General features: G+C 32.3%; 1 protein-coding gene across 2 annotated transcripts in view; it reads right to left on the bottom strand.

The window, feature by feature from the left end:
* Positions 1-10,026: 10,026 nt before the first annotated feature.
* Positions 10,027-17,410, bottom strand: part of LOC127732198 (protein Mpv17-like) — a 29,689-nt gene continuing 22,305 nt past the window's right edge. For both annotated transcript variants that reach the window (XM_052241272.1, XM_052241273.1), the window contains exons 5-7: positions 14,832-14,864; positions 13,263-13,315; positions 10,027-10,551 (exon numbers count right to left, since the gene is read on the bottom strand). In XM_052241272.1, the coding sequence (XP_052097232.1) occupies positions 10,359-10,551; positions 13,263-13,315; positions 14,832-14,864 (279 nt within the window). In that variant the 3' untranslated portion in view covers positions 10,027-10,358. The remainder of the gene's footprint in view (positions 10,552-13,262; positions 13,316-14,831; positions 14,865-17,410) is intronic.

Below are 17,410 nucleotides of genomic sequence, written 5' to 3' on the forward strand. Positions count from 1 at the left end.
CAGATATGAATCCTTTGTTGGTTGAAAGTAATGTTGACCCTCTCGATACATCAAAGTGTATAATTTGCAAGAAAATGTCTTATAAATAGTGAAAACATCACAAGTCCATACCATGCTGGTTCCAAGATTATCAAAAATGATGGTGCTGTTAGAGAACTGATATATACGGAATAGAGCATGATAATGTGCTCAAAAATGCAGTTTATCATGCTGCATGCAGTGGCGGATCTAGAAATTTTCATAAGTGGGGGCCCACTGACTGCCTAAGAGGGGGCCCGCTCCAGTCATGCTTCAGTGATTCCCTATATAACCAACCACATATTTCCCAAGAAGGGGGAAGGGGGGGGGGGCACCCTGGGCCCCCTCTAAATCCGCCTCTGGCATGTTTGACCACGTTTGGCATATAAAGTAAGACCCCAATACACTTATAAATCTACGTAGGATTTGGCGTTGAAAGGGTAGTTGAAATTAAACACAAAGACCTTATTCGTGACAAAAAGACTCTTGTTATCTTATCAATGTTGACAATGTTACAGTCTTTCTTACTAATTAACATTAGTAAGTCGGACCATTTCTAACTGATGTTTAAAATTACAAAAGAAGTATGTGCTCAGACTGGTTCAGTTGACAGCTTGAAGGATGACAGATGATTAATCCCAGTTCACGCCACTATTTCGTCTTTTGACCCAGTTGTCACCGAAATTCTGCCGATCGTTTATGTCGAGTGGACATGATTCCACTTCAAGATTTTGTGAAATCGGTAAAAAGTAGGTATATTCAACCTCCTTTAATAGGACGAAAGCAAGCCACTTTAGTAATCTTGTAGCATTAGCATATGGTGATGTTGATAGTGCTATAGATGTTCCCAACCCAAATAATGGCACGCCATGTGAGTTTGGTTGGCCGGAAAATTTAGCAAAATGACAAAATAAGAGCCGGTTTTTTTAAGGCCAAATGGCATCAGACTTTCTACAAGACCTTGTTTGTTTTTGTAAGGATAACATCATGTATAAGCAGCATGCGTGCAAGGATCAGCGACTCCTTCATAAAATAATATTTTATGAAGTTATGAACATTTCAGTACCTTACGATCAGTTTTAGTCGTAAGATTTTTGTTAAAAGGTGGCCTGTTGCAAGGCAACATTTTTGTCTCTATCCAATATACCCTCATATTCCAGTGGCACTCCAACTTTCCCCCACCTTCATCCCGGACGGTCTCTGTTACAGGACCTACCTATTGTATTAATTGTGAATGTGTTCTCGTCACGAACATGCATGAAATATTTGCCACTGGACGTTTTGCAACCAACAATCAATCAATCATTCAATCAATCAATCTTTCTTGAACGGATTTGTGTTTTGTAAAAAGAAGGTGGTTGTAACAATGTCCAGGTCATATCAGCCGACATAGCTGATGAAACATCATATACGTATGAAATATCATGAACATTATTTATAGGAAATATTTTCTAACTAAATTGGGGTGTTCCTCATTCATGTCGTATGTGAATTTTAACTTTCTATATGATTTTTGAGACGTTTCATTTTGTATAAGAAAACGATCATGTCTTAATTACCTTTTGAATTTGTCATAAATCCCGCTTGCATTCATTACAGTACCGTCGAATGCATGAAAATTCATCGTAGTTGTCACTTCAATAACTCATGCTTCTTGCATTAACTGAAAAATGATCGTGTATTGAGACTAACAGTGGGAATATATTTCTAGAAAACTCAGTGACATGTCGAATCCTGGAAAACTGAGACGAAATTTGACCTGCACATGTTGGATTTTATCAACAATGTATTTCTGATACGCTATAAATATCTGTTATTCTCAAATGTATGTATATCTTGACCAGAAATGCTATAGATCAAGGTCATTCTGTTAATTATTAGTCTTTAAAATTTTTATCAAACGTGTTACCTTCGAAAAAGTTAATAATACGTTATTCTGACGTCATGTGCAAATATGAAACACATCTAAGTGGGAACGTAAGCATTGATAAATAATACTACTCAGTTGTATAATTTATTGAATGGATTATTGCTTTTGAAAACATCTGCGGTTTGATGCCCAAGATGAAAATAGGATTTTTTTAGTGATGATCTTTGACCTTGATTTAAGGCATGATGGCACACGCTTTTATATTTACGAGACATATTTTCAAAAAGTACACGATTTTAGCTTTCCAATGAGCTATTATAATGCCATGAGGTATGTAGGTAATTTAAATTTATAAAATTGTCCTCTCCGCTGCTCCACTAATATGACCCCATCCCTACATGTTAAGTTTGTGATGAGGTAAACCGTAATATTGAGGGGAACCACTTACAAGTTCATGCTATTTGGTATGCAGTTGCATCAATAATGGCACATCTTGTATCCTTGGAGATTATATGGGTCGCCTCCCACCTTGATCCTGGTGTAAGGACTTGGAAACTTGCATAGCTTTCATATTGTATTTTGTGGTTGGGTCAGTTTTAAATGAATCCATAGTGGTCGTCGATATCTGGTATGCAGTTGAATTCGTAGTAGTATTTATAGTAGGTGTAGATATAGGTGCATCATACAATGAATGATAAAATTGAGAATGAAAATGAGGGAATGTGTCAAAGAGACAACAATCCGACCAAAGAGCAGAAGGCCACCAATGGGTCTTCAACACAGCGAGAAAAACCCGCACCCGGAGGCGGGCTTCAGATGGCCCCTAAACAAAATGTGTACTAGTTCAGTGAAAATGGACGTCACACTAAACTCCGAAACATAAATTAACTAAAATTTAAAAAAAAAACATACAAGACTAACAAAGGCCAGAGGTTCCTGACTTGGGGACAGGCGCAAAAATGCGGCGGGGTTGCACATGTTTTGTCAGATCTCAACCCTCTCCCTATACCTCTAGCCATTGTAGAATAAAAAACATACAGCAATACGCACAGTTAAACTCAGTTTAAAAGAAGGCCGAGTCGATGTCAGAATAGGTAACAGAAGAAACTAAGCAAAATGACATGCCAGCTCCAGGCCTCAATAAAACTGATTGAAAAATTATGTCTTCATCATATGAAAATCAAGCACAATCCCCCCTGTTAGGGGTCTAATATCATACCATCATAAAATATATGAGAAGAACATAACCCGTATCATGCCAACAACTGGTTTTAGAATAAATGTGTTTATTTCCGATGCAAAGGCCCTATGAGTGAATCGATATTAATTCCAAAATATGCCATCTTTAATAACCTGACAACAGTATACTTATTTATATGATGGTTTATGGCTGATCTTAGTGTTAATTGTTATCAGAACTAAGTGACAAATGTTTCCACAACATTAATCCAAGAGCGTTTCTCTTCAGTTGTTTGTTGTTTTTGCTAAACTTCCAGTGGCAAATAGTTGATGAATATTCAGGACGAAAACTAAATCCACCAGGTAGGTGTATGCAAAGTATGTCAACCTTGAAGGGCGCGGAAAAAAAATTTAAGTTCGTGAATTATTGATGTGAAAAACAAGCTGGCGACAGAACTGGACGGATGGTGGGTCCTTCATTTCTGTATGCTTTAAATTTTGAGGAATTTTTCTTCATCTTTAAAAATAAGGCTTATTCTGTCAAATTCTCACGAAAATCATTCTATTATTAGATTTATTCGTTATTACATAATTTCTTTATTCTGTACATGGTTCGTTTCCTGTAATTAGTATTCTATTACCTAATTCTTTAATTTTTCAGTTATTCTTTATTCTTTTGTATCCCCCATTATTCTCTATTCCTCATTTTTGAGACTTATTTTTCTTTAATCATTAGTTTTTGCGGCCATTATTCTCTATTCTGTAAACCCCATCCAGAATCTGTTCTATACATTTGCAATTTGTTTTATTAAAAATCAGATTTTCAAATGTGGCAGTAGATATTTTGGTCAACCTTGTTGTTTTACCCAGGATATAATGAAAGAACTGTTTGACTAAATATTAGTAGATTTTTACATAATGTTGTGAAGCCTAGAATACAGGCCATGTTCCACTTAAAATTAGTTTTTGGCACTTACTGTTTTATTGCAAGCGGAGGTATCTGTGATCACTTCATTACCTAATTGTAGTTTCTTATTGGAATACAAACTCTGACAATTTTTGCAAGAATTTTTGTTATTATACAAAAAAAGGGATTCGGTTCCTACTGTTAATTTTTTTTTGCGTTCAACATGGCTACATTGTATGATACATGTACAGCCATACAATTGTCACCAACAAAAATAAAAATTTCATATTTTCAATCTTAGAAATGTGTTTTTGAGTTTTACACCCCTAAAACACTCCTAATCCTGCCAGAGGTCAAATTTGAAGGATTTCGAAAATCTAAAATGATAGAAACTCCACCAAGATGAACTCCTCTTATACTGTGGATTCATTATAATTCGTTGGATACCAATTTTCGTGGATTTCGTGGGTACAGGGAACCACGAATTTTAAAGTTCAACGAATTACAAATTTGCTGTATGATTATATGCAGATTTTTGAAAAACCACGAAATCAAATATCCAAGAAAATTGGCACCCACGAAAATAAATGAATCAACAGTTTTCAATCATATGGTACAAAATTGTAAAGCTGACCAGTTGCTGTTATGGTCAATTTATTTTCTGCAAAACCTGTTACCGTAATTGCATTGGTGCATGAGGTAAATATTTAATACTAGATCTAATATTGGGCTACTTTTACTTTGACTAAAATTTAAGGAAATCAATTGTCTTATTCAGGGTTAGAACACAGTTACACTGCAAATAAACTACACTATTAAACAAGAATATGTATGAGTCCACACGACACTATACCCCATGATCATTTTCTGTGTTCAGTGAACCTTGACATTGAAATGAGCAAAACCTATACCATAGAGTACACAATAAAAGGCCCAGACATGAAGAAATGTAAAACAATACAAACAAGAAAACCAAAAGCCGGATTTATGATATAACAATAAACAACAAAAATATGTGAAAAATACCCGTCGTCTTCTGTGACGCACCATAATAACAATCAGATTATCTCAATTTATGGGAGATAACTCCAACTAAGTCTTTTATTCTATAGTCTTAGATACATGATTTTTTTATTAGTTGCTATTTGCTTTGAACTAGCATCCAGTAACTGTAAGTACTCTCAGATCTGTACTTTGTGTCTTTTGTGTTTTTGTGCTTTGTATCGATCTGATGAGTTTTTTTTATAGTTTGTTGAACTTTGTTCTTATGTTGTGCTGTTACACCACTGTCCTAGGTAATGGTGGAGGGTGGGACGTCTGAAAACATGTTAACCCCACCACTTTCAGGGTCCTGTAATTCAGTGGGTGTAGTTAGATGCTGTATGTGTCTGTCCAAAGTCAGGGTCCTGTAATTCAGTGGGTGTAGTTAGAGGCTGTATATCATATCTGTTTTTCCATTATTGTTTTGTACATAAATCAGGCTATTGGTTTTCTCGTTTCAGGGCCTTTAATAGCTTACTATGCGGTATGGGTTTACTCATTGTTGAAGGCTGTACGGTGAACTCTAGTTGTCAACTTCTACATCATATGGTCTCTGGTGGAGAGTTGTCTCATTGGCAATCATACCACATCTTCTTATTTTTATATTAAGTGAATGTCATACTTAACAATTTTTACAGTTACAGAAATACAAGGGTATAAGTTATAACTCCATATAATTGTCCTCTTGGGAACATCATGAAAACAACAAGAATCAAATCAGACAATCTTACGACATCATTATTGTGAGACAAACTGGGTTTACTAACATGAATGAAAAGTAAAATAACAAAAATACCGAAACTCCAAGGAAAATTCAAAACAGAAAGTCCCTTATCAAATAGCAAAATCAAAAGCTCAAACACATCAAACGAATGGAAAACAACTGTCATATTCCTGACTTGGTACAGGCATTTCCTTATGTAGAAAATGGTGGATCAAACCTTGTTTTATAGCTAGCTAAACCTCTCACTTGTATGACAGTCGCGTAAAATTCCAGTTTATTGAATATAATCTGTCATAATTGTTTGTAGTATTGTGATAAAATGATACATTTAATTACAAGTAATTTAAGTAAGTAAGTAAGTACCGGTAGTTTTATTGAAATAAAGGCCAAACATTGGTCTATCTTCAATTACAACATTAACATATAAAAATAATGAGCAACAAAATTAATATCACTGATACTATGGTTGAAGACATTTAGAGTTATCTCCCATGATAAATATTTCATGTTTGATTAAAAATACCATCATTGTAATTTAATGTAACAATACTAACATTCCATGTTATATAAATCAATTTTTCCTAATAAATACGGGATAAAAACAGGAGTTCTAACCTCATCAAAACATATGTGTTGGGTTAAATACTGTAGAATTTTACAATTCATTTTTAAATAAATATTATACAATTACTGTCTTTTGGTGAGGTGAATCTGCAGTTTTACTAACTTTTGAAAAACTAATATTCACTGAGGCTGACAGCCGAGGTGAATATCAGTTTTTCAAAAGTCAATTAAACCAATTATTTACTGAATCAAAAGACAGTAATTGTTTTATTCCATATTCCGAGAGAAAACAATATATTGAATGACAAATATTTTCCAAAACCAATTGTACATCAAACATTTTACCATAACGGTACATGTAAATCCTTGTGACGTTTAGCATGGTGAATATCACTTTTCTCCAGGTTATTCAAAACCAATTCATATAGTAAGAGAAACCTACTTAAATAATACCAATATGGAATAATATTTAATTATAGCCTATGTACGAGGTTGATAAGAGGATATATCGACCTGAAAGAAGTATATCTACTGTGGAGTAAGAATGAGATAGATATATTTCTTAAGGTCAGTATATCTTCATATCCACCTCACACAAAGGCTACAATTGTTATATCATAATTGTCAATCTGCCAGAAATAGAGTAGAAATTCATTTTATTGGCTGTTATGATTGCCACAAAGTATTGATCTTTGAGATTTCTATTTTTAAATAGTTCAAAAATAACTGTGAAATATCACTTTTCTATCTGCCATTTTCAGTCTATATTTGAAAATACAGTTGAACATGTGACACTTTCTGATCCAATCAAATTAGTTGGAACTTACAAAATAATAATATGACACTTCATAAAAAGAATGCCTGTAATATAACACATGGGTTATATGTTTTCTTTTTCATTCAGCTGCAGAACCCATAAACGAATTCTTCAGTACTACGAATGGTGGTTTGAAGTTGGATCTTCGTATAGGCTGAACCCTAGCATGTTTTCTGTTAAAAAAAAACCTGTTAAACTGATAACAATCCTTATGGCATAGGCCTGGATTTCTATAACATAACTTTCTGGGTCATATGGATTTCTTAAAATATATTGGACACCAACAATTTAAATCAACAATCAGATAAATATGGCAAGTGATAATTAACAATCAGTGCGTCTTAAAAACAACAACCTTCTCATTCTTTCTTAGAATTTATTGACCATGTTGACCTTAAGTTAATGTATCTTGGGCAAATTCATACTTTTTCCTCAACAGCAAAAAATGTGTTTGGGAGTTTGACTTTGTCATTCATCAGATCTCTGATAGCTTTCACGGTACCTAGGATTTTTACTTTTTATCCAATATGGATAACATTTCATAAATTAAGCTGTTTACTCAGATGCATGTTAAAGTTCACTGCAAAAAACTAAGTCCCTCATTCATTAAAATACTGCAAAAGAAATTAAAAAAAATTTCAAAAGTTTGATTCAGATGTTATATGTTAATCACCACATAAAAGCCTGTCTCATAGTTGTCTACAATTCTCTGAAGGTTTGACAAATTTTTGATTTCTAAAAAAAACTTTAACCCTACACTGTTTCTAAATAAACTCATCATAGATACTAGGATTGCAATTTTGTATTTGCGCCAGACGCGCGTTTCGTCTACAAAAGACTCATCAGTGACGCTCGAATCAAAAAATATTAAAAAGGCCAAATAAAGTATGAAGTTGAAGAGCATTGAGGACCAAAAATTCCTAAACGTTTTGCCAAATACAGCTAAGGTAATCTATTCCTGAGGTAGAAAAGCGATACTGAAAATGATAACTACAAAAAAAAAAATAAGCCCTTTATCTGTTAAATAAGAAAAAATAAAAAGTATTTTTTAAATTTTGCTTTGGATACTTTCTTATGATCATAAAAGAGCTTCTGTACAAGTTTCATAAAATTACAGGAATGTTTGACAAAGTTATTTATTTAAATTAAAGCTTTAACCACAGACTGAACCTAAATGATGACGATGCTGACACAGGCAACAGAATGTAGGATCGCTATGTCTAGCTTTTGCAACAAAATGTCACATGCATCAATAATAAACAGCTGCGCCATGAGCGCATGATACGCCTGTCGTCTTGTGTGTGAATTTTTATGCAATAAGCATAAATAGTTTCTGACATACGGCGTGACATGCGAAAACCCCCCTTTTTTTTTACAAAAAACTTAATATCTCTAAAATAAAATTTTGAATCAAAACCAAAAAGTATACAGATCTTTAGATTAATATAACTAAGAAGTGTGTAAAATTTTAAGCAATAATCATAAATCGTTTTTGAGATACAGCGCGACATGTGAAAACCCCCCTTTTAAAAAAAAAAATCAATATCTCAAAAATAAAATTTTGAATCAAAACCAAAAAGTATACATATCTTTAGATTAATGTAACTAAGAAGTGTGTAAAATTTTAAGCAATAATCATAAATCATTTTTTGAGATACGGCGCGACATGTGAAAAAACCACTCCCCCTTTTTTTACAAAATACTCAATAACTCAAAAATAAATTTTGAATCATCACCAAAAAGTATACAGATCTTAAGGTTAATATAACTAAGAAGTCTAAAGTTTTAAGCAATAATCCTACACTGTTTTTGAGATACGGCGCGACATGTGAAAAACCCCTCCCCCTTTTTTAACAAAATACTCAATATCTCTAAAATAAAATTTTGAATCATCACCAAAAAGTATACAGATCTTAAGATTAATATAACTAAGAAGTGTGTAAAATTTTAAGCAATAATCATAAATCGTTTTTGAGATACGGCGCGACATGTGAAAAAACCACTCCCCCTTTTTTTACAAAATACTCAATAACTCAAAAATAAATTTTGAATCATCACCAAAAAGTATACAGATCTTAAGGTTAATATAACTAAGAAGTCTGTAAAGTTTTAAGCAATAATCCTACACTGTTTTTGAGATACGGCGCGACATGTGAAAAACCCCTCCCCCTTTTTTAACAAAATACTCAATATCTCTAAAATAAAATTTTGAATCATCACCAAAAAGTATACAGATCTTAAGATTAATATAACTAAGAAGTGTGTAAAATTTTAAGCAATAATCATAAATCGTTTTTGAGATACGGCGCGACATGTGAAAAAACCACTCCCCCTTTTTTTACAAAATACTCAATAACTCAAAAATAAATTTTGAATCATCACCAAAAAGTATACAGATCTTAAGGTTAATATAACTAAGAAGTCTGTAAAGTTTTAAGCAATAATCCTACACTGTTTTTGAGATACGGCGCGACATGTGAAAAACCCCTCCCCCTTTTTTAACAAAATACTCAATATCTCTAAAATAAAATTTTGAATCCTCACCAAAAAGTATACAGATCTTAAGATTAATATAACTAAGAAGTGTGTAAAGTTTTAAGCAATAATCATAAATTATTTTTGAGATACGGCGCGACATGTGAAAAAAAACACACACCTGTTTTAGTTACTAAGTCCCGTAACTCAAAAAGTTTTAATCTTATTTTCACCAAAAAGTATACAGATTGTTTGACCATCATAAGAAACAACTATGTTAATTTTCATGAAATTTGGATAAGTCATTCTGAAGTTACGGTGCGACATGTTTACGCCGGACAGACAGACAGACGGACGGACACCAGACATTTGTATACCATAATACGTCCCGTCAAAAATTGACAGGCGTATAAAAATTCGTGCCACAAATCTATGAATAAAAGAAGTTTGACAGTAACTCTCACAATTTAAACAGTAAATTGCACAGAATTTTATGCACCATCATCCAGAACAGAACATAAATCATAAAATCACTGGGTATCAATGTGGACCTATCACATGGCGTAATAGTAGTTTACAGACTGGCTTATTCTTTCAGCTAACAACACTTTCATTGACAGTTATTGAAGAGGACATGAACTTGCTTCAAGTTTCAGCTAAAAACACTTTCATTGACAGTTATTGAAGAGGACATGGACTTGTTTCCAGTTTCAGCTAAAAACACTTTCATTGACTTGAAAAGGACATGGACTTGTTTCCAGTTTCAGCTAATTACATTTTCATTTACAGTTGTTGATGAAGTGGACTTGCTTGTTTGAGTTTCGTGTGATTCATGAACTGCTTCGTGTAGTATAAGTTCTTGTTCAATCAAATTAAGATTGTCCTTATTTTTGGTCTCTGCAAACCAAGCTAAATAAGTATTCCAAAATATTGATACTACATTCACTGCTAAAACCCTGAAATAGAATAATTCTTAAATTCTAAGCTGGACATGATATAAAACTTAAAAACACAATTAGAGAACAATAATTCTAAAACATATACTGTAAACTCAGAAATTATTGCAATGTTTTTATTATTTGTGAATAAACAGCTGCGCCATGAGCGCATGATACGCCCTTCGTCTTGTGTGTGTATAGCATAAATAGTTTCTGACATATGGCGTGACATGCGAAAACCCCTCTTTTTTTTTACAAAAAACTAAATATCTCTAAAATAAAATTTTGAATCAAAACCAAAAAGTATACAGATCTTAAGATTAATATAACTAAGAAGTGTGTAAAATTTTAAGCAATAATCATAAATTGTTTTTGAGATACGGCGCGACATGTGAAAACCCCCCCTTTTAAAAAAAAAAAAAATCAATATCTCAAAAATAAAATTTTGAATCAAAACCAAAAAGTATACAGATCTTTAGATTAATATAACTAAGAAGTGTGTAAAATTTTAAGCAATAATCATAAATCGTTTTAGAGATACGGCGCGACATGTGAAAAACCCCTCCCCCTTTTTTTACAAAATACTCAATAACTCAAAAATAAAATTTTGAATCATCACCAAAAAGTATACAGATCTTAAAGTTAATATAACTAAGAAGTGTGTAAAGTTTTAAGCAATAATCATAAACTGTTTTTGAGATACGGCGCGACACGTGAAAAACCCCTCCCCCTTTTTTAACAAAATACTCAATATCTCTAAAATAAAATTTTGAATCATCACCAAAAAGTATACAGATCTTAAAGTTAATATAACTAAGAAGTGTGTAAAGTTTTAAGCAATAATCATAAACTGTTTTTGAGATACGGCGCGACACGTGAAAAACCCCTCCCCCTTTTTTAACAAAATACTCAATATCTCTAAAATAAAATTTTGAATCATCACCAAAAAGTATACAGATCTCAAGATTAATATAACTAAGAAGTGTGTAAAGTTTTAAGCAATAATCATAAATTGTTTTTGAGATACGGCGCGACATGTGAAAAAAAACACACATCTGTATTAGTTACTAAGTCCCGTAACTCAAAAAGTTTTAATCTTATTTTCACCAAAAAGTATACAGATCTTTTGACCATCATAAGAAACAACTATGTTAATTTTCATGAAATTTGGATAAGTCATTCTCAAGTTATGGTGCGACATGTTGACGCCGGACAGACAGACGGACAGACAGACAGACAGACGGACGGACGCCGGACATTTGTATAACATAATACGTCCTGTCAAAAATTTGACGGGCGTATAAAAATGCGACAGGGTTATAATTGCAATAATGTTGAAATTTTTTACATGAAGTAAACAGGATTTTTCTCAATATCGCAAAAATTAAAATCGCATTTTAGTCTAAAATGACAAAATCGCAATAATAAATGCACGCAATAATTTCTGAATTTACAGTATTCAGAATTCCGAAATCTTAGCAGACTTACTTTCAAACATTTGCAATTCATATTTCTAAATGGTTACTCGTGTTCTGTAACTCCCAAACAGTTTTCCTTAGAAATGCATTATAAAAATGTATCCACTAACCATATATTTGTTTTTGAAATTTTGAAAGCTACAAACTACATACACCTTTGGCGAACTATTTACTTCTTGTAATTCAGTATGAACTTTTTTTGTAATTTTTGTAATTTAGTCTAGACTTTTATTTTGTAAATTTTGTAATTTGGTTCAATTTTTTTTGTAATTCTTGTACATCAGTCTAGGTTTTCAGTCAAGACTGTTTTTGCATTTCTTGTTATTCAGTCTTAACCTTTTTTTGTAATTTTTGTAATCCAGCCGAGACTTTTATGTTAATTCTTGTTGTTTAGTTCAGACTTTTTTTTAATTCAGCCAAGACTTTTTTTGTAATCCTCGTAATTCAGTCTAGACTTTTTTTGGTAACTTTTGTAATTTGGTTAGACTTATTTTGTACTTCTTGTACATGTTTTTCAGTCTAGTTTTTTTGTAATTCTTGCAATTTAGCCAAGACTTTTATGGTAATTCTTGTGAATCAGTCTACACTTATTTTTTGTAATTCTTGTAAATCATTCTTGAGCTTTTTCGTAGTTCTTGTAATTCAGCTAAGACTTCCTTTTTTGTAATTCGTGTTTTTTCCATCTGGACATTTTCTTAAATTTTTACATTGACTTCACACCATAAATACTGTATGAGAAATCCTTAGAAATTTTGTTCCCACCCAAACAATTATATATCTCAAAACAAGGAATTTTCCTTTAATTTTTTTATTTTGTGTATTGTCTCTTGAAAAATCTAAATACTAAGAAATAATTATTAGTTATAATATCTGTAGCTAGTATCATTATCTTTTTTTTTTATCTAACTAACTTTTTCATATTCATTCGACGTATAAATATTTAACAGATCCATTCAATGTTAAAGTGAGATCCAGTTGTTTGCCACAGTAATTTTTACTCTTATAACCACCACATAGTCAATGGACGTAAGTGTGTCTACATGTGCATTGTTTAAAATCATGGAGTCTTTAAATACATTTTCATATTCTCTTACTTCTCCTAAACTTGGATATACATCTGCAATTTCATATATATCAAATTTTTTAAAAATTTCTTTTAAAATTCTTGGAAAGTTTTAATAGTGTAAATTGAAAAATAAAATGTTTATACCTAACCTTAAAATCAAATTGATGTGGCCTTAATATGCTTACCTGTGTTGTAAAGGCACAAACATAAAGTTACAAATCTGAACCGCTGGCCACACCTGAAAAATATAACAGTTGGTCAAAGGGACATAACTTTTAATTACATATTCACAGTTTATTCTCAATCTTTACAAATGTTTTGATATAAAACAGTTTGATTTATAGTAATTAATATCAAAATGTTCACATTAGTTTGTTTTGATCACCTGATCTGTGTCCGCCATAATTTTAAGTGAATCATCCTTAATCTTAAAAAAAAATCCAATTATCTTTCACTTATTCCCTCAATATCAGGAAGGGTGAATGTTCAATGATTGCGGGTGATTCTCTCATAAATACCTATTTTTATATTCAATAGATATCACTTGACAAGGTTGCAAATCAGATTGTTAGCACTTTCAATCATCTACTTTCACTCTACTTCACTGTTATTCTCTTGGAAAGGATGATTTCAAACCTCAGGCATGATATTTATACCCTTTTTCCTTTCCGTGGTTTTATATTTGACTGTAATTTGACCTCCAGGTATGCCAATTTCTGCCTTCTTTTTCCATCAACAAATTCTGTCTGTATACACTTTATTCAATCAAATTAAACATATCTGTCAGACAATTCTTTATACTGATAAGTTTGGTTGTGAAAAATCATCTCTAGATGCATGGTCACTAAACACTAAGAGAAAGATAGATTGGATTTTTTTTTATTGGATTATGGATCACACACTGAATCATGAATCACATACTAGGATCATGGATCACACACTAGGATCATGGATCACACACAAGGATCATGGATCACACTTTAGGATCATGGAACAAACACTCAATCATGAATCACATACTAGGATCATAGAACACACTAAAACATGGATCACATACTAAGATCATGGATCACATACTAAGATCATGGATCACAAACTAAGATCATGGATTACAAACTAGGATCATGGATCACAGACTAGGACCCTTGATTATAAACTAGGATCATGGATCACAGACTAGGACCATTGATTATAAACTAGGATCATGGATCACAGACTAGGACCATTGATTATAAACTAAGATCATGGATCACAAACTAGGACCATTGATTATAAACTAAGGTCATGAATCACACACTAGGACCATTGATTATAAACTAAGATCATGGATCAAAAACTAGGATCATGGATCACAAACTAGGATCATGGATCACAAACTAGGATCATGGATCACAAACTAGGATCATGGATCACAGACTAGGACCATTGATTATAAACTAGGATCATGGATCACAGACTAGGACCATTGATTATAAACTAGGATCATGGATCACAAACTAGGATCATGGATCACAGACTAGGACCATTGATTATAAACTAGGATCATGGATCACAAACTAGGATCATGGATCACAGACTAGGACCATTGATTATAAACTAGGATCATGAATCACAGACTAGAACCCTTGATTATACACTAGGATCATGGATCACAGACTAGGACCATTGATTATAACTAGGATCATGAATCACACCCTAGTGTTTTATTGACATTGATATAACCTTGAAATCAAGTATCTACAATATCAACTCACCTTATAATTTGCTTTCATTACTGGTATAAAATCCTGAAATAGACAAAATTGTGCATTATAACAAAAATATTAGCACAATATTTCAAGTTATTGCTATGTTTATGTTAAAAGTGCTCAAAACTAAGAAACCATAGGAGCTGGCTGGGTTCTGATATTAAAGATTACTTTTGAAAACAAAAGATATAAAGCACAATTAAAATCAGTTCAGAAAAGAAGACTTTAATATCCATGTTACTATTATCATAGACAGCAATAATACAGCCTCTTACTATACATGAGTGCAGTGTTAAAGTTTATGAATTGAAATGGTGAAAAGATTTGAACAACTTTTGAAAATATCAAACTTTACAGTTGTAAAATAGTGGATTGCAGGATGAAAATATGTATGTTGTCTCCTTTGAAAATCATAGTATGTGCAACCTAATTGCCCTGTTTTAATCATTTGGGTGAATCATAAGTATTATCTCCGTGAAATGTCATGTACCTCTTTAAAACATCCTAGACTACCATTTTGTTGTAATTTAACTTGAATATAAGAACATTTGCATTTAAGTACAACATTTCGGATTTAAATAGACAATAATCATCTAATTGGTGAGAAATGCATTCAAACAATTTTTAATTGGCAATGAATTTAGAAAACATGCATTAATGGCTGTCTGATTGCCAGGGACAAGTGAAAGTCATCATCTGACAATAAAAGCAGCAGTGTACTTGTAAATTTTGCAAGTATGGGTTTTTCTCATTGTTGAAGGCTGTATGATTGCCTATAATTGCTTACTGCCACTTCATTTGAACTTTGGTGGATAGTTGTCTCATTGGCAATCATACCACATCTCCTTATTTTTATATTAAAGTAAAATGAAAAGTTAAAGATAATTAACACCAAATGTTAAATTATACTCTTTTAATTAGACAAATCATCATATCAATCAACCTGACAATATGAACAAATTCTGTTTTAGTATTTTCCCTTTCTAACTATAGGCATGGTATAAAATTGACCAATCAGAGGATAATTCCAGGGGTTCAAATTTGCTTTAAATAATGAAAGGTCCAGGACCATTTGAAATTTTAAGTGAAAGGTCCTGCATAAGAAATCAACGGTTGTGTATAAAGCATCAGTGTAAAGAATGGTAGGTCCTTGACTTTTGTAATTTATAAATGAAAAGTCCTCTCCTAGAAAAGACAGGTCCCGGACCTCGGACCCACACTAATTTGAACCCCTGAATTCTGTTGTTGACACATTCTTTGATGAACCAATCAAATTATACCTAGCTATTTAAGAATAACTATCCGAGAGATAATGATAACAATTTTTAATATCATTAATTTTCAAACCCTTGAACATGTTGAACATAAATGACATAAAAGAAGTTAAGAAAATGTATATAAAGAGGACATGATTCTTATTAGCAAATCATATGGTCTCTTCCTTCTTTAGCTTAGTCCGATAGAGCACTGGCTTGTAACATGTGTAATACCTAAGTCCTGGGTTAGAGTCCCGGAGGAGACAATGTTCTAGTAATAATCATGCTCTCCAGTTAGGGAAGGAAAGGGTTTCTCTTGTTAAAAAATATACGACATTCGCTTCAGTATTAATCCAAGATTATTCCAGGAAATTTAAATTAATCCCAGTGTTTCATTGGAAAGAGAGCAAATTTCGTTAAAAATATAATTCCTGAGCCCTGTGAATTAAAGTGGAACAACAGCTAAAGAAAAAGAGAGGCAAAGGATACCAAAGGGACATTCAAACTCACAGGTCAAAAATAAACTGACAATGCCATAGCTAAAAAAGAAAAAAAAAACAAACAAACAACAGTACACAAAACACAACATAAAAACCAAAGACTGAGCAACACCAACTAACTCTTGCAAAGTTTTTTCGAGAAAAAAAACTGACAGCTGAAAATATGAAACCAAAACTATAACAAGAGGCTGTCAGAGTGACAGCAAACCAGATTTTCCTGCAGAGGTCAAACCCTGAACAGTTGAGCAAGTATGGACACAACATTTAAGCTTAAAACAGCTCTGAATTTGGATTGTGATTGAATATTTGACACAGCATAGGTTTGTTACACAAAATGAATGTGGTCAAAGAACTGAAAAATTTGAAATCGGACATTTACCTTTTATGGTCCAATATCCAAAATCTAAGTACATTGTTAGAATCAGCATATCAAAGAACCCCAAGAATTCAATTTTTGATGAAATCAAACAAAAGTTTAATTTAGGACCATTTGGACCTCAATGTGGTATTATCTAATTAATAATGCAAATAAATATAGGTTTAGATTCAGCATTTCAAAGAACCCTTTATATATTCAATTTATGTTGAAATCAAACACAGTTTAATTTTGGAAACCGATTTGGACTAACTTGAAAACTGGGCCCAAAATCAGAAATCTAAATATATGTTTATTAATTGACAATATAAGCTTAGTTTTTAAAGGAGTTCCCTTCATCAAAAAAAATATATATATGTTGCATTCAGAAAATTAGTTTATACAGAATAACAAACAAACCTACCACAAAATTCTTCAAACAATTTACCAAAGAAAAGAAAAAAAAATCCAAAA

The sequence above is a fragment of the Mytilus californianus genome, unplaced genomic scaffold (genome assembly GCF_021869535.1).
Source record: "Mytilus californianus isolate M0D057914Y unplaced genomic scaffold, xbMytCali1.0.p SCAF_22, whole genome shotgun sequence".
NCBI lineage: Eukaryota > Metazoa > Mollusca > Bivalvia > Mytilida > Mytilidae > Mytilus > Mytilus californianus.